Source organism: Chiloscyllium plagiosum, unplaced genomic scaffold (genome assembly GCF_037043375.1).
Source record: "Chiloscyllium plagiosum isolate Xiang-an unplaced genomic scaffold, Cpla_swu_hap1 HiC_scaffold_8, whole genome shotgun sequence".
NCBI classification, from domain to species: domain Eukaryota; kingdom Metazoa; phylum Chordata; class Chondrichthyes; order Orectolobiformes; family Hemiscylliidae; genus Chiloscyllium; species Chiloscyllium plagiosum.
Genome location: NW_028270146.1, coordinates 33,479,823 through 33,498,960, shown reverse-complemented (window position 1 = coordinate 33,498,960; position 19,138 = coordinate 33,479,823). Strand labels below are relative to the sequence as shown.

The 19,138-nt window shown below is 41.2% G+C and overlaps 1 protein-coding gene across 4 annotated transcripts in view; it reads right to left on the bottom strand.

Annotated features, from left to right (window-relative positions):
- itpk1a (inositol-tetrakisphosphate 1-kinase a) overlaps positions 1-17,193 on the bottom strand; it is a 232,664-nt gene extending 215,471 nt beyond the window's left edge. Inside the window, exons 1-2 of one of the 4 annotated variants that reach the window (XM_087989685.1) lie at positions 16,361-17,193; positions 8,902-8,996 (exon numbers count right to left, since the gene is read on the bottom strand). In XM_087989685.1, coding sequence (XP_087845811.1) covers positions 8,902-8,996 — 95 coding nt within the window. In that variant the 5' untranslated portion in view covers positions 16,361-17,193. Of the gene's footprint in view, positions 1-8,901; positions 9,060-9,257; positions 9,603-16,360 lie in introns of those variants that run through there. The other 3 variants (XM_043697201.2, XM_043697200.2, XM_087989686.1) reach the window with 3 other exon arrangements.
- Positions 17,194-19,138: the final 1,945 nt, after the last annotated feature.

The window sequence follows — 19,138 nt, the reverse complement described above, 5'->3', positions numbered from 1 at the left end:
CCCATTGCTGTTTGTTATCTATACCAATGACTTGGATAAGAAGGTACAAGGCATGATTAATAACTTTGCAGATGAGACTAAGATAGGAAGTATCGTGGACAGTGAGAAAGATTATCAATAATTGCTGGACTTTGACCAATTGTGGAAAGTGGGCCAAGAAATGACAAATGGAGTTTAATATAGATAAGTGTGAGGTCTTGCATGTTGGAAAGTCAAATCAAGGTAGGAGCTTCATAGTGAATGGTAGGACCTTAAAGAATGTAGTGAAACAGAGGGACCTTGGAATTCAGGTGTATAGTTCTCAGAAATTGGAGTCAGAGGTAGACAGGGCAGCGAAGGAGGCTTTTGGCACACTGGCCTTCATCAGTTTGGGCACTGAGTGTACATGTTGGGAAGTTATGTTGCAGTTGTACAGGATGTTGGGGAGGCCACACTTGAGTATTGTGTTCAGTTTTGGTCATCTTGCTTCAGGAAGGATGTTATTAAACTAGAAGTAATGCAGAAGAAATTTACAAGGATGTTGCCAGGACTCAAGGGTCTGAGTTGTCTGGACAAGCTAGGACATTTTCTTTTTAATTTAGGAAACTGAGGGGGGATCTTATTGAAGTATATAAGATTATGAGAGGCATGCTTAGGATAAATGCACTTAATCTTTTTCCCAGGGTTGGAAAATTGAGGACTAGAAGGCATCAGTTTAAGGTTAGATGGGGAAAAAAATAAAAAGGAAACCTGAGGAGCAATGTTTGTTTTAAACACAGAGGGTGGTACACATACAGAATGAGCTGCCAGTAGACATGGTTGAGGCAGGGACATTAATAACATTGAAAAGGCATTTGAACAAATACATGGATAGGAATGGCTTAGAAGGATATGGGCCAGGTGCAGAGAAGCAGGGTTAGCATGGATGAACATTTTGGTCGGCATGGACCAGTTTGGGCCAAAGGGCTTCCCTCCATGCTGTAGGACTCGATGAGTCTTTAAATAAAAAAACTCTGACTTGACAAACTAGCTTCTACTTTGAATCACACAATTTAATGAATTACAAAGATGAGAACACTTTCTGGGATTGAAAATGCTTCCAACGAAGCACCTTGGAGACTTTTTTTTTCTGATTTCATGGACTCTCAGGAGCTTACGCAAAATTAGGATCGAGTACTGGCCCCATAAATGGACAAAGCTTTTCAACATCAGACTAGGCATTATATTACAGATCTGCTCCAGAGGTCATGTGCTGATCCCATCTAGTTCCTATGCTTTAATGCAATGATAGAACGTAACAGCGTGGCACAAGCCCTTTGGCCCTCGATGTTGTGCTGAATGTGAAATCCATTTGAAGCCCATCTAACCTACACTATTCCATTCTCATCCATATGTCTGTCCAATGACCATTTAAATGCCCTTAAAGTTGGAGAGTCTACTACTGCTGCAGGCAGGGTGTTCCACACCCTTACTACTCTGAGTAAAGAAACTACCTCCAACATCTGTTCTATATCTATCACCCCTCAATTTAAAGCAATGCCCCCTTGTGTGACTATCACTATCTGATGAAAAAGGCTCTCACTGTTCACCCTATCTAATCTTGTGATTATCTTAAATGTCTCAATTAAGTCACCTCTTAACCTTCTTCTTTCTGATTAAATCAGCCTTGAGTCCCTCAGCCTTTCCTCAGAAGACCTTCCTTCTATACCAAGCAACATCATAGTAAATCTCCGCAGAACCCTTTGCAAAGCTTCCACTTTCTTCCTATTATGTGGTGACCAGAATTGTACATTATACTCCAAGTGCGGCCACACTTTTGTACAGCTGCAACATGACCTTGTGATTCCAAAACTCAATCCCTCCACCAATAAAAGCCAACACACCGTATGCCTTCTTAACAATCTTATCAACCTGGTTGGCAACTTTGAGGGATCTATGTACGTAGACAGCGATCTCTCTGCGCATCTACACTACCAAGAATCTTACCATGAGCCCAGTAATCTGCATTCCTTTTGCTCCTTACAAAGTGAATTACCTCATACTCTTCCACATTAAACTCTATTTGCCACCTCTCAACCCAGGCTCTGCAGCTTACCTATGTCCCTCTGTAACCTGCAACATCTTTCAGCACTACCACAACTCCACCGACCGGAGTGTCATCCACAACTTTACTAACCCATCCTTCTATGCCCTCATTCAGGTCATTCATAAAAGTGAAAAACAGCAGTGGACCCAAAACAGATTCTTGCAGTATACACCAATAGCTGAACTCCAGGATGAACATTTTCCATCAATCACCACCCTCTGTCTTCTTTCAGCTCGCCAACTTCTGATCCAAACTGCTAAATCACCCTCAATCCCATGCCTCCATACTTTCTGCAATAGCCTACCATAGGGATCTTTATCAAAACTCCTGACTGAAATCCATATACATCACATCAACCGCTTTACCCTCATCTACCTGTTGGGTCACCTTCTCAAAGAACTCAATAAGGTTTGTGAGACACAACCTACCCCTCACAAAATGGTGTTGACTATCCCTAGTCAACTTATTCCTTTCTAGATGATTATAAATCCTATCTCTTTCCAGCACTTTACCCACAACTGAAGTACGGCTCAGATCTATAATTACCAGGGTTGACTCTACTCCCCTTCTTGAACAAAGGGACAAGATTTCCTATCCTCCAGTCTTCTGGCACTATTCCTGTGGACAATGACAACATAAAGGTCAAAGCCAAAGGCTCTGCAATTTCCTCCCTGGCTTACCGGACAATCCTAGGATAAATCCCATCCAGCCCAGGGGATTTATCTATTTTCACACTTTCCAGAATTGCTAACACCTCTTCCTTGTGAACCTCAATCCTGGCTAGTCTAGCAGCTTATATCTCAGTATTCTCCTTGACAACATTGTCTTTCTCCCAGTGTGAATACTGATGAAAAATATTCATTTAGTGCTTCACCTATCACCACTGATTCCATGCACGACTTCCCACTACTGTCCTTGATTGGCCCTAATCTTACTCTAGTCATTCTTTTATTCCGGATATACCTGTAGAAGGCTTTAGGGTTTTCCCTCGATCTTATCTGCCAACAACTTCTCATGTCCCCTCCAGGCTCTTCTTAGCTCTCACTTTAGGTCTTTCCTGGCTAACTTGTAACTTTCAAGCACCCTAACGTAGCCTTCACTTCTGATCCTTACATAAGCCTTCTTCTTCCTTTTGACAAGAGATTCAACTTCTTTAGTAAACCACAGCTCCCATGCTTGACCAGTTACTCCTTGCCTGACAGGTACATATTGATCAAGGATACGCAGTAGTTGTTCCTTGAATAAGCTCCACATTTCATTTGTGCCCATCCCTGTAATTTCCTCCTCATCCTATGCATTGTAAAACTTGCCGATTTGCATCATAATTGGCTTTCCCCCAGCTATAACTCTTGTTCTGCAGTATATACCTATCTCTTTCCATTGTTAAATTAAACATAACTGAATTGTGGTCACTATCACCGAAGTGCTCACCTCCCTCCAAATCTACCACCTGGTAGGGTTCATTACCCAGTACCAAATCCAATGTAGCCTTACCCGTTGTTGGCCTGTCCACATACTGTGTCTGGAAACCCTCCCGCACGTGTTGGACAAAAATTCACCCATCTAAAGTACTCAGACTATAGATTCCCAGTCAATATTTGGAAAGTTAAAGTCCCCATAACAACTGCCCTGTTACTTTCGCTTCTATCTAGAATCATCTTTGTTATCCTAAGTATTATACTAAGTAAATAATATAACAGCACTCCAGATAAGTGGGACTATGGGACTAAGAAAGAGATTCTGTTGAGGGAGCAGGAGCAGCTTGGCATTATGTTAGAAAACAGAAGCACTAAAGGTAACAATCCCTTACAATAGATAACTGAATACAGTCTGTTTTCTGATATTAAGCGATAGCTCAATTTCCGTGCAAACCCACGTTTTAAAAAAATCATGCAATAGCAGCACCATTTAAACCAATGGGACTGAAATCAAGATGTAGCCAATACAGGTAAGGAAAGTTCACGTTCTACAAATAACAGTCTAAATTCTTCAATCGCGTTATAGCCAATTCGCATTGAAGAAATACACGTTATTGCAGAACCAACTGTAGTGGCTCAGAGATCAGTGCAAGGGAATGGGTTTTGACTCATAGGGCACTAGCACCAAAGAATTATTCATTCATGGGATGTGAGTGTTGCTAGCTGGACCAGCATTCATTGTGCAATTAAGGATGAGCAATCAACCACATTGCTGTGAATCTGGAATCACATGTCGGCCAGACCAGGAAAACATGGCAGTTTCACTCCCTGAAGGACATTAGTGAATAAATAATGAGGAAAGACAGAGTGCACCATGGGAAGTCTACATCCAAACCCTGCTAGGACCATTGACCTAATAAATCACATCACTATGGCTCTAGAAGGTATTACGCTAACTAACTTGGGGATTTATGGGGGTGGAGATGGCAGGAGTTCATGTGAGAGGAGGTTAGGAAATCTATGACAAAGGACAAGGCAAGACAATGATGTAGCCAATAATGACCAGAAGGAACAATGCATTCAAATGTAACAGTGGTCCATCAAATGAAGCCAGAGAAAAGAAAAAAAGGTAAAATACAAACAAAAGGAAGGATCTCGAAGGAGTGCAATAAATGTTGACCAACCAAATTCCTTGAATAGAGGGATTAATTTAGGAGAAAAGATTACATACACTCAGCCTATATTCTTTGGAGTTTAGAAAAATGATCTCATTCAAAATTCTTACAAGGACTGACAGGGTAGATACAGAAAGGATATTTTCTCTGACTGGAATGAAAGGACAGTTTCAGAATAAGGGGATATGCCATTAGGCTGAGATGCGAAGGCATTTCACCATTCTGCCCAAGAGGGCTGTGAAGTCTCAATTATTGAAGACTGAAATCTACAGATCGCCACACTTTAAAAACAAGGGATTCAGGAATAGTGCAGGAAAATAGTATTGAGGTCACTGGACATCCAGAATCTCACTAAACAGCATAAGTTGATTCAAAGAATTGAATGGCCTATGCTTGTCCTCATCTGAATACACACCACATTCATAATCAAGAGGATGAATTCATAGCACAGATACAAAGAAATGTGATGTGATTGCCATTCCAGAACCATATACATTTGCAAAATGACCACAACTTGAACTTAAATGTTCAAGCGTATTTGACATTTCAAAAAGACAAGATATAAAAGGTGGTGAGATGGCACTGTTAATAATGGATGAGATCATTACAACTAGTGAGAAATGATCTTGACCCAGATGATCAAACTGCAAGATCAATTTGGGCGGAGGTAAGAAAAAACAAAGTCAATGGTAGGAATAGTCCCCCTGAGCTACTCTGTAGTATAAAGTATGAATCAAGAAATAACAGGAGCTTGCAAGAAAGGCATTGCAGTATTCAGACATTAAAAATCTTCATACAGATTGGATGAATCATATTGCAAGTAGTATGCAGGATGAGTTCATGAAATATTTTGAGGACAATTCTATTTAGAACTAACCAGTGAACAGGTTATTGTCAACTCAGTAATATCTAATAAGAAAGTATTGGTTAGTTACCTCACCCTAAAGGATCTTCCACCCAAGACTGATCACGACACGCTGAATTTTGCACTCAGTTTGCTAGTGAGAAATATGGATCCATGACTGCTGTCTTAAATGTAAAGTAAAGAAATCAAGACAAAGTTGTCCAAAATGGATTGAAAAAAAATGGATTAGCACAATAGAGAAGCAGAGCAAGTATTTAAGGATATATTTCCCGTCTCTTCTTATTGCATAAGGAAGTTGCTATCAGAAGGATAGAACATTGCATTGAAGGTATGCAAAGATGATATCAAGTTGAAAGAAAGGTTAGTAGATCCCAGAATATTGGGAGGAGTTTAGAGACTTTAAAAGGATAATTTAAAAAGGTGGAAAAATTGCAATAGAACAAATACTAGCAAGAAATATAAAGAAGCAGACAGTAAAAGCAATACAAAAATAAAGTGTGTATTTGTTCCTTAAATGGTGACAATGTGGAATTAAAAATGGGAAAAAAGGGAATGGCAGAGGTTTGAACAAATATTTTGAATGTGTCTTCACAACAGAAGGTAGAAACTTACACTCCTACATAATTCCAAACAAACTCTAAACTCAGAGACCTAGATGTCAGCTCCCTTCTCTGTAACTGGATCATGGACTTCCTGACCCATTGACTGCAACCAGTAAGAATAGGGAACAAACCTCCTCCATCATAATGCACGACACCAGTGCCCTACAAGACGACAGGGCTCAGAACCCTACTATACTCCTTATACACTCACAACAGATTCAAGAACAGCATCTTCCCCATAGTTATTAGACTTTTGAATGGACATCTCTTATTAATTTTGATCTCTCTCTCTGCACCTTCTCAGTGGCTGTAACACTGTACTCGGTTCTGCGACCCTGATCCACTTTGTGTGTAGAATCTGTCTGTATAGCATGCATAACAACACTTTTCACTGCATTACAGTACATGTGACAACAATCAAAATTCAAACTCAGAAGATACAGAAAGTGTCCCTAGAAGAGTAATATAGCAGTGCCAATAGGGAGGGAGAAAGTTAGAACATTCACAATCACTGGAGAAAATGTACTAGGAAATCTAATGGGACTCAAGGCTGACATGTGTTTGGAACCCGATGGCCTCCATCCTACACCCTTAAAGGGAAATGTCAGCCAAGATTGTGAATTCATTGGTTGGAATTTCCCAAAATTCCCAAGATTCTTAAAGTCTCCCAACAGAAAGAAAAGCCATCAATATAATACAATTAATCAGAAAGGAAAGAGGACGGGAAGTCTTATTGTTGTCACTGGCGAAAGTGAAGAAATCCATTAATTTGGAAGTAGTAGCCAGACACTTAGGAAATCATAAGCAAACCAGGCAGAGTCAATAAGGTGTTTTTGTAAATGAAACTTCATTGGATAAATTAATTAAGAATTCTGTGAGGATGCAACTAGCAGATGGATTTGGGTTAATCTCTGGCATTGGATACAATTCCATATAAAAGATTACAGCATAACAATAAGTGTACATGGCAGTGATACATAAGCACGGATACATGAATGGTCAACTAGAAAGGAGAGATGGGCGGGAAAGGCAATTTTCAGGTCGGCAAACTTTAAGTAACAGATCTCAGTGCTGGAGCTTCAATGTTGTATCTATACGAATGACTTCGATGAAATAATAAATTAAACTATAGGCAGAGTTGCTAATCAGACAAAGATAGGTAGGAAAGCAAGCAGTGAGGCGGAAACAAAATATCTGTGAAGGAATGTAAATAGGTTAAGTGAGCAAAGGTTTGTCAAATGGAGGAAAATGTTGGAATTGTGTGATGATCCACTTTAGCATGAATAGTAAACAAAAAACAGTATTGTAGCATAATATAATACAGGGTGTCCCTGTACATGAATCATAGTTGAAATATAGAATTTAGGAAGGCAAGTAGAATGGTGTCCTTTACTGCTTTATTCATTTAATCCTTTAAGGGGATTGATTATAAAAGTGGGCAAGTCTTGCCCTAGCTCAATAGGGCATTGATGAGACTATGCCCGAAGTATGGTGTACAGTTTTGGTCTCCTTAATTAAGGAGAGACATACTTGCACTGGTCGCAGTTCAGAGAAGGTTCAGTATGATTTTGGGGTAAAAGGTTGAGCGGTTTGGGCCTGTACTTATTGGAGGCTAGAAGAATGAGAGGTGATACAATTCTGATTATCACTATATTTCCACTCAATCATTTGGAGATCATTAACAGGAACAAGATTAGGCCATTAAGTCCATCAAACTGCTCAGCTATTCAATAAGGCAGGTCTGTTGGGACCTTAACTGCTCTTTCCTTCTAGGTTCTGAAATTCTGGTCCCACCTGTTGATTAAAAACACTGGACTCAGCTTTGAATATACTCAATGTCCCCGCCTTCGCTGCTTTTGGAGGAAGAGGATACCAAGGATTAATGACTCAGTGAAGTTGTGTGTCATAAATGAGAGATCCCTCATTTTTAAATATATTGACTGGCTCTAATTTCTCCTTCAAAAAGAGAAATCTCTTGCCAGCGCTTAGCCTCTAAAGTCCCTTCAGCCCTCACTTCCCCACGCAATAAACGGCAGCATTCTATTGATAACCACAACAGGTTAAATAGGGGAGATCACTTTGCAGCAGTATATCCCTTCAACAGTGTAGCCAGCAAAACAGTAACATTAACTTCATAAACAATCACTTCAGAGTTCACCTCCAAGACAGCTGAAGTACATACTTGAACCAACATGGAGATCCTGGCTGCAGCATCCTCAATTTCCCTGCCAGTAGCAACTTTAACACAGTCTAGAAAAGATCACTTGACTGTCGTGTCTGCTGTAATCTATACCAAGGAAACGGTTCACAACTCCATAACTCCTACAGCCCGAGATCCAGAACCATGTTCTTCATCCTAAACTTTCATTAAAAAAAAACACCCTTCCTATTTCAGTACAGTGCATTTGCAATACTTTGCAAACGACCAGAAAGGCTGGTGTTTGGGGGTTTGGATATGACACAAACTATTCTACCAATGAAAGATTTAAATCTTGAAGAAAGCATCTTATTGTTTTATACAATGAGGGGAAATTAACACCTCCCTCCCTTTAACCCGCTAACGTGAGAGTGATGGTGACTGTGCAACAGCAGCAGATTACTGGTTATTTCTGGCTTTCTCTCCCTCTGCCTCTGCCTCCTTGAAGCTGGTGGCCGTGAAGCGGACTGCACATGGGCTGCTGCTTACATGATCAGCGTTATTTCCTGCTGCCTTTCCCCAAGTCCAGACGCAATCGATTAATTTCTCAAACCATGGAGGGGGTGTTCTCGGCTTTACCTGCAAAGGTCCGCGAAGGCCTGGAAATTCAGCTTCTTGATCTTCTTCTCGCTCAACCAGTATCCGACCCGCTTGCCTTTCAGCCAAGTCTGCATCTTGAAAATGGAACAAGTGCGGAAGTGAAATCTACACCGTGTGCCTCCCGTAGGTTAACAAACCTGAAAAAAATCAATGGTGTACCTTTTACACCAGAGTGGCAGCGTTGCATACATACAATATTTTGCATTTACATTTTTTTTTTCATGCACAGGAACCCAATACAGGAGAGACTACAACAGGAGAAGAAAAATAATTTGACAGAGAGGAGAGGAAAAAAAAAACAAAACACACGGGGGTGGGGGGAACTGCAAAGAGACCTCTATCAATGGTGAGTGCCCGGTTCATCACAAATCCCTCTGCCCTGGTATTCGCGCCTGGGCTTTCTGATCAGACGCCGCTGCTCCGAGGTCTCCCTCAATCAATAATAGTCTCTCAAATACACAGAGTGCGGCTTCCAAGCCCAGCCCCGGATTTTCAGCACAAACTGGCCGCATACACACACAGTGACGGGGGAAGGAACAAGGCAGAACAGAGACCGACAGCCGGCAGCCGCCTGCAGCCCGATTTCCCCTCCTCCAAAGCCTAGTCTCTCGGCTCATTGAAATCCCTCAGACCCCGGCTCGCATTCTAAATAAATAGAGGCAGCAGCGCATCGGGACAACAGGGGACGCTCCCGAGCCGCCTGCCAACATGGTCATCCTTCTCCCACTCCCCCTCAACGCTGCCCCTTAAAGCTGTCCTGCCCTTCCCCAAACAGGAAAACACTTCAAAGCCACGATTAACCTATTCTACTGCAGTTTTATTTTAAAAATACACATTTCTGCAGTGCTGGTTTTGAAAATATCGTCTGTTAAATTGCACGTCAAATATGCCTGCTTTAGGTTGTGCAATCTAAATTCACCACATACTTGGGACTAGATTAATTTAGGATATCTGGTCGGCATGGACGAATTGAACCGAAGGGTGTATTTCCGCGTTGTACGTTTCTATGACTCGATTACTTCAGGTTATAGTCCAACAGGTTTATTTGAATTTGAAGGAGCGGAGCTCCAAAATCTTGCAGTTTCAAATAAACCTGTTGGATTATAACCTTGTGTAGTTTAATGTTTGACCTTGTCCACCCCTGTCCAACTCCAGCATCGCCACATCATGTCCATTACCTTTGTTATGGGATAGGCGTTTCATGCAGCGTGTATCCATCAGATTTAGAATTGTATTCAGTTAGTATGTTTATTTTCTCCTGAGTGGGTCATTGATTTTCATTTGTCTTTTGCATCTCATTAATTTTGAGTGACTCCTTGCCAAGAATTGATTTCAAAAGAAATTGTTCACATAGGGCTTCAAGATCCTCAGATAAAAGAAAAATTAGTAGATGCTGGAGATCTGAATTAGGAACAGAAAATCGTGGAGAAACTCAGCAGGTCTGGTGGCATGGAAACAAAGTCAACATTTCAAGTGTCCCCTCCCATAACTCTTCTTCGAAGTTGATGGCAGCTAGAAAATGATGCTATGTATGTTATTGGCCAAGAGGGAAGAGGAATATGTGGAAGAAATAGTGATAGTACCCTGAGGCAAAAGCAGAAGGAATGCCAATGGTGGTAAATGAGTGAAATCACATAGTAAACTGTTAGTAAAAGTAAGAGGTCATGGGATCCAAGGAAATTTGGCACATTGGATTCACAATTGGCTGAGTGGCAGAAAGCAGAAGGTGATAGTTGAGAGTTGTTTTTCTGACTAGAAGCCTGAGACCAGTGGGGTCCCACAGGTGTCAGTCTTGAGCCCTTGCTGTTTGTGATTGCATAAAGGATTTAGACTTGAATATCAGAAGTTTGATCATTAAGTTTGCAGATGTTACAAAGATTGGTGGGTTGGTAAATAGTGCGGAGGATAGCCTTAAATTACAACAGGATATAAATGGACTGCTCAAATGGGCTAATCATCAGCAAATGGAATTCAATCCAGACAAATATTAAGTAATGCACTTGAGCAGGGCAAAACAAGGCAAAGAAATACATGGTGAATTGCATGTACACCAATCCTTTAAGGTATCAGGATAGGTGGATAAAGGGGTTAAGAAGGCATATGGTATACTTGCCTTTATTAGTCAAGGCATAGAGGAGGGAGGTTATGCTGGAACTGCATAAAATGTTGGTTGGGCCCCAGGTATTGTATGCAGTTCTGGACTCCACATTATAGGAGGGATGTGATAGGACTGGAGAGGGTGCAGAGGAGATTTACAAGGATATTGCCTGACCTGGAGAGTTGCAGTTATGAAGAGAGGTTGGAGAAGCTAGGGCTGCTTTCTTTTGAAGAAATGAGGTTGAGATGTTTAATGTTATGAGGGCATAGATCGGGTAAACAGGAAAAAATGCTTTCTCTTGATGGAAGGATCAATGACCAGATATACATTTAAAAGAAGGAGCATAAGGTTTAAAGAATTAAGGAAAGACTTTTTCACCCAGAGGGGGTGGGAATCTGGAACTAACTGCTTGTAAGGGTGGTAGAGACAGAAACCCTCATAACATTTGAGATGTACTTAGATGTACACTTGCAATGCCAAGTATACAATGTTTATGGGCCAAGTGCTAGAAAATGAGATTAGAATAGTTAGGTGGTTTGACTAGCACAGAAATGATGGGCCAAAGGACATTTTACTGTGCAGTAAATCTCTCTCTGACTCAATGCAAAATAGATGTTAAAGTTATCTGTGGATAGTCGAAATTAGGTCAATTTTGCTAAGAACAAATCCACACAAGCAAGACATGGTGAGTGGTGGGGGGCAGGGAGGTGGAATCAGATGGAGGGTATTGTTCATGTTCTGAGGCTGTTCAGGAATCAACAATGAGTCCTGAGAGCTGTAAAGTACCTAAGTGGAAAATATTGTTTCTCCAGGTTGTGTTGGCTTATATTGGAAGTACGAGGAGATACGTTTGGTAGTGGCTGAAATGACAGAATATGGCCACCAAGTATACTTACCCATCCCCTCGCTTGTCCCTCACTATCTGTTTCACTTACTCCTCCTCCCCGTTTGTCAACAAAATAAATACCATCACTTTCAATCCCTGTCATCTATTATCTCTCTATAGATGCTCCTAGAACTGCTGAGTTTCTTCAGCATTTTCTGTTCCTATTTCATTGTCCTCAGGGCATTCAAAACATCCTTAAATCAATGAATTACAATTAAGATATTTTATTTTTTTAAAATGTATCAATTCTTATTTATTAATGTGGGTGTCATACACTGCAATTGTAAGTTACATTGCAACAAACATGCCTCATGACTCAAAGAGCTGTCATGTGCAATAAATTGCTTAGGCATATTTTTAACTGTTGAAATGTCAAACAAAACAAGATGCTGGAAACGCAGACAGGTTTGACAATATTTATGTAGTGACAAGCCAATTTAATATTTAACTTGTCAGAATAGTTTTGACAAGGGCCTACACCCAATTGTTCTAATGGAAGCACAGACTCAGTCCTAGTGCACTTGCGGCACACATTATGGATTCTATGAAATAAGTTAAAATACAAGAACAATAATTGTGAAGTCAAGTTGTTTGAGACAGAGAATCAGTGACGTTTTCAGAGAGATGACAAGTTCCATAAGAGATTATTAATTTTTAAATGTGTTGTAATTTGTGAAGCTTGAGGAAGCAATATGGAAGTTGAAGCTCAAAACGATGAAGGCATTTGATGAACAGGGTGGAACAGGGAAATTTAATTGTATTGGATTGAAATGAGCTTAATGATAAAATGGGGTTGTCAGAAACTTAGCCTGGGGTTAAACAGTTTCCTTATCTCCTGACTTAACTTGATACAGTTAAAAACCTCCTGGTTTTAATTATTGTGAAGTTATTTAGACCTTTATCCTTTAGGTTAACCTCATGACAATCTGTGTTACATATGTGTACAGTAGACCTTTTCACCCCTGACCTCTGGCATTGCTACAGCATTAACATAATGAATTGGGGGCAGTGGTGTGAGAAATTGCACTCCTGAGACAGCCGTTTTATGCATCTTTCAATATCTTTGAAATAGCTTCAATAGCATGTCAAAAGGTTGATACTTCCATGATGAAAAACCATTTAGTGAGGATTATAGATCATATTACAGAGGCATCCTCTCTTTATGTAAGCTATTGTACATTGTACTCAAAGGACGCCAGGGTCATTTTTCATCTTTGGCATCTAATGTCAACACAACCACTCCCAGTTCAGACATGGTATAAAATGAATGCAGAGGAAAACTTGTTCTATACTGGTCTAATAATGTACTCAACTTTAGAATAGCACTATTTTTTTAGAATCAAAGAAATTGCAGCCTAGAGAGTGTTGACACAATTCAGGATCAGACTAAGCATATACCTTTTCAGTGCACCCTAAATGCAAAGGATGAAATAAAACAGAAAAAAGAATCCTTATGAAAAAGGGCAGGAGCAGATTCAGTTAATAATCAGGATGATTATGAGAAGTATAACAGCAAATTGAAAATATTACACGGAGTTAAAGAAATATTCTGAAAAAATTAGCAGGCAACAATAAAGTGAATGCCACAATATCTATAAAGCATAAGTCATTAGCTTGAAGAAAAGTTGGGCCTTGTCACGACCCAGGTGAAGACAGGGTTCAGAACTGAAGCACTAAATGAATATCTTGCTTTTTCACAAACAAAGGGGATGATGTGATGATTACACAAAAGGAGACAAGAGAAGTTATGAACAGGATAACAGGAGAGTTGTTGGATTGGGAGTGCTCTACCTGAAATTTTGGTGTGATGCTTGTTGTATTAGTAATTTTAATAAAGGGATGGACAGGTACTTAAGAATGTGGAACTTACAAGTTTACAGATGAAAACCAAGAAAGCCATGCTATAACAGGCTGCTTTTTCAAAGGCAGACAAGCAGGAGAGGCTGGAAGAACACAGTAAGCCAGACAACAGCAGGAGGTGGAGAAGTCAAGCTTTCAGAAGGTTTCTTCAGAATTGAGGTTGGGTGTAATGGCAGCTGCAGGTAAAGGAGGAGATAGGGGAGGGTTTTGGGTGGGGTGATGAGGTAGCAATAGGTGAACACAGGTATAGGGTACAACCTGCTTTTCAAAGAGCCAGCACAAGAATGATGAGTTGAATGATCTCCTAGGGTTTAGATCAGAGTGGTGCTGGAAAAGCATAGCAGGTCAGGCACCATCCGAAGAGCAGGAAAATTGATGTTTCGGGCAAAAGCCCTTCATCAGGGCTGAATGATCTCCTATCCTACTGAGTACCTTTATTCTACAATCTTAAAAGATGTTGAAGATTGAATGAGATGCTCTGGAAAATGATCAAGACTGATTTGCATCAGTAATGTTAAAAGGACTTTATACAGATATTGGCAAGAAATATGATTTACAGTATCAATTATAAGGTATGTTTTCTTTCTTGACTTTTGAAATTAAGATCAGTTTGACTAAAATGAGAAAAAAATACATTTACACAGGACAGAATGTTTTGAATCCAATGAAGTGCACCTTAATATGGTCATCTTGTAACATGGGAATCAGAGCAACACAGATGACTTGGTGGTGGGCAAAAAGCCATTCGATAGTCTGTGATACTACTTCTGGATAAGTTCCCTGGGACACATCCTGAAACAATCATCAAATGTGCCTGTAGGACAATCAACTCAGTGAAAGATGCTCTTTTGTCTGCCAAAACTTGTTAGTCTTCCAAAACAGTCTTCCAGACCCCGATCGAGTGTTGCAACTAGCATATTCCAAGATCTAGGACTGTGTCCTGAGGGATGCACTAAAATGTGGGTCAGCTGTTACTGAAGTGCAGTGGGGAAAGACCACTGTCTGAGGTCTTCCTGCTGAAGTTAAATGGGGGTCCATTCAGTTATTGGACCCTCCTGGTGCCTCAAATGCATGTAAATATAGTTTGGTTCAAGTGAGAGATGCCTGGTTTGTTTGGAGAGTCAAACTCCAATGTTTGCTTGTTTTCTTCATATGCTAATTATTCTACAGAACCAAATTGCATTTGTGACTATGTATTATATATATATAAAGATTTTTTTGATGATTTAAAGTATATATTTGAAATAATTAAAAGACTTAATGGATAAAACCAAATAGAAAAGACATGCAGCCAAGCTACACGCAGCAAATCCCCACAAACAATATGATAATGAGCAGATAATCTGTTTCAGTGATGTTGATTGAGGGATAAATATTGGCCAATATTGGTCAAGCTTTCAGAAAGTTTCTTCAGAATTGAGGTTGGGTGTAATGGCAGCTGCAGGTAAAGGAGGAGATAGGGGAGGGTTTTGGGTGGCGTGATGAGGTAGCAATAGGTGAACACAGGTATAGGGTACAACCTGCTTTTCAAAGAGCCAGCACAAGAATGATGAGTTGAATGATCTCCTAGGGTTTAGATCAGAGTGGTGCTGGAAAAGCACAGCAGGTCAGGCACCATCCGAAGAGCAGGAAAATTGATGTTTCGGGCAAAAGCCCTTCATCAGGGCTGAATGATCTCCTATCGAGATAACTCCCCTACTGTTCAACAAGAGTGCCATTTTACGCTCACCATAGAAGAAAAACATTGAACGTCCCATTCAAAAGCCAGCACCTCCAACTTCGTACTTCACAAGCGTTTTATCGAAATTAATTGAATTCGCTTTATTGTCATGTGTACTCAAATGAGGACAGTGAAAATTTCAGGCAAGAAAGGCATCTGGATGGGTATATGAACGGGAAGGGTTTGGAGGGATATTGGCCAAGTGCTGGCAAATGGGACTAGATTAGATTAGGATAACTGGTCGGCATGGACGAGTTGAACCGAAGGGTCTATGCCCGAACTGTACATCTCTATGACTTCTGCGCTCATAACATACTGTGGAACTCAGACCCATAATGTTCTGACTCCGAAGGAAGAGTGTCACAAACTGAACCATAGTTGACACACAACTTTTACCCTCTTTAAAAATCCAATGTTTCATTTTCAGATAAAGAAAAAAAATTACATGTACCTTTATATGTAACCTCCACCCAACATGGGCGAAATACGCTCTCTGGACATTATCAGATTGTAAAATTTCCAACATTACAACAATAACACAGTAACATTGCAGAGTACATCATCAGCTACATAGGCTCTTGAATACCCGGAGGTCGTGAAAGCTGCTGTATAAATGCAAGGAATTCTATCACATTAGCGTGGGTAAAATAAAACTAAAGTAAAACGAATCTTCTCCCTACGTAACCTACACTAAGAAAGCTAATAGTCCTCATCCACAGTGAAATGGGACAATACACGTTCAACTACAAATGTACATTTCCCGCTGGCAAGTGAAGCAAATTTGCATTCAAAATATGTTAATTGCAGTATATCTACCCATACACACAGTGGTGAAAAAATGAGCGAACAGACATCAAAGGTGAAAATGTATTACCTGCTGAAAATGTATGCTCGAGTTCCTAAACGTGAGAACTAAATAACGTCACTTGTCAATACCGGTTTAAACCATGAAAGTTACGATCATAAAATGTATCCATTTGATCACGCTGTTTAAACTGGGACCTCCTTTCCCTGCAATAACCACGGCGAAAAATGACAGCGCCTCTAAGTCCGTATGAGCCGCGGAATACTGGCTGGGTTTAGGGATGGACGTAAAGGCAAAGCAGTGCAATCAAACCAATTACAATCCGTCACTTCTTTCAGTTCTAATTCAGCACCCCGGTGATATTCTATCAGTCTGACGACCGGCGAATCCTCCAACCGCCCACCACTGAACCCATTTGAACATTGCAACAGCTTCAACTAAAAAAAAGTTGTCAAGCGCTTTGCGACCTTTCGAGACTGTGTAAGGCGCTACACAAATGCAAGTATTTCTGTTGCTCTGCTTTCCGTCGAGCCAACCGGTGATGACCAAATACTTCCAGAATTTTTTTTTCTCGCCCCGGGCTTAACATTTCTCCAGTGTCACGTTTCGAGTTAAAATTTGCTCCAGGAGACTGAGGAGCATTTTTTGTTGTTGTTACATTAACCTGGAATGGGGTGTGGAGTGGGGATGCTGGTGAGCAGTACTCGCCCCAACTGATCAAGTCGTAGTGACCTTTGGGTTACAGGATTTCCGGAGGAGTGCCTCTGAGTTATATGCTTCTTTTAATGAAAATTGGAGTGTATTTTTTTGGTGAATAAAGACTAGTCTACTTCTGGTATATTGTAGAAGTGCGCAACTCATCACACTGTCCAAAACACCCATTTCACTTAAAGTTGGAAACATAATTTCCTGGAGTTTGTGGTTCGGATTCGTGCAGTCAGCAACCCTGCTGTATATGTAATGGAATGATGGATTTGGCGTTTCTGAAATGACCAGCTGCAAGTCTTTTGGATAATTGTGCGTCATAAATTATACACTTATTATTTTAAAGTATCTAAGAAATCAGGTAGCGTGTGAACTGGGATTCACACTCGGTGGTTGACAACTTTGCAATGCTGTTCCTGCGCTGTTCTGTGTTCTATGGATGCTTATGACTGACAGGCTGGCACGGACATGTTTAGTGATTCAGGCACAAACTGCAAGGTTAGCATCGCCAATAAAAGTGCGCCAGGAAACAACTCGGTGTTAGTCCAAACTCCGATCTGAGCATATATGATCTTTGAACAAGCGTCATGGCAATAGTGGGCGTCACCTTTAGTTCTCTTTATTTTTAATAATTGTAAAAGTTATTCGGTTCCATCTACTTGCCGTTTCCATTGGACTTTGTTGAGATTTATTTTAAAATAGTAATCCTGATAATAGCTTGGATCTATTACGATTCCGACATCCAAGACTGTTTATTTCCATCTCAGCAACGCTGTCTCCCTCTGCCAATACCTCACTCCCCGTGGAGTGAAATTAGTAACAACGTCTTTCCTGCCTCCGGACCCAACAAGTTGAATATGTTTCTTGCCGATTCCCCCGAGCATCATACCTGTTGCCCGTCCCTAACTGCCCTGATAAACGTTGACACAACTGCTGGGCTCATTTAGTTACTTCAAAGTGCAATTAACAGTCATCCTTATCAGAATGGGACTAGAGTCACCTATAGGCCAGATCGGGTAAGAACAGCACACTACTTTCTCTGGAGTTTGAATAACAATGCAACTTCATTGTGGTCAATTTGATTGACAAATAGAATTCAAATCCTTAACTTGCCATGGTGGAATTTCACCCGGTAAAAACAAGGGCTGCAGATGCTGGAAACCAGAGTCTAGATTAGAATGGTGGTGGAAAAGCACAGCAGTTCAGGCAGCATCCGAGGAGCACGAAAATCGACGTTTCAGGCAAAAGCCCTTCATCAGGAATACAGACAGAGAGCCTGAAGGGTGGAGAGATAAATGAGAGGAGGGTGGGGGGTGGAGAGAAAGTAGCATAGAGTACAATAGGTGAGTGGGGGAGGGGATGAAGGTGATAGGTCGGGGGTGGGGGGGGAACCCCTAAAGGAGCCTTCCACATCCATCAAAGTGTTACCTGCACATCCACCAATATCATTTATTGTATCCGTTGCTCCCGATGCGGTCTCCTCTACATTGGGGAGACTGGATGCCTCCTAGCAGAGCGCTTTAGGGAACATCTCTGGGACACCCGCACCAATCAACCACACCGCCCTGTGGCCTAACATTTCAACTCCCCCTCCCACTCAGCCGAGGACATGGAGGTCCTGGGCCTCCTTCACCACCGCTCCCTCACCACCAGACGCCTGGAGGAAGAACGCCTCATCTTCCGCCTTGGAACACTTCAACCCCAGGTCATCAATGTGGACTTCAACAGTTTCCTCATTTCCCCTTCCCCCACCTCACCCTAGTTCCATCCTTCCAGCTCAGCACTGAACCCATGACGCCCTACCTGCCTATCTTCTTTTCCACCTATCCACTCCCCCCTCCCCCCCGACCTATCACCTTCATCCCCTCCCCCACTCACCTATTGTACTCTATGCTACTTTCTCCCCACCCTCACCCTCCTCTCACTTATCTCTCCACCCTTCAGGCTCTCTGCCTGTATTCCTGATGAAGGGCTTTTATCCAAAACGCCGATTTTACTGCTCCTCGGATGCTGCCTGAACTGCTGTGCTTTTCCAGCACCACTCTAATCTAGACTCTGGAATTTCAACCCACATTGTCTTGTTTATCTAGTCTAGTAACATAAGCAGCATGCTACTCTCTGTCTGAGTTCCGCTAGTCCTGT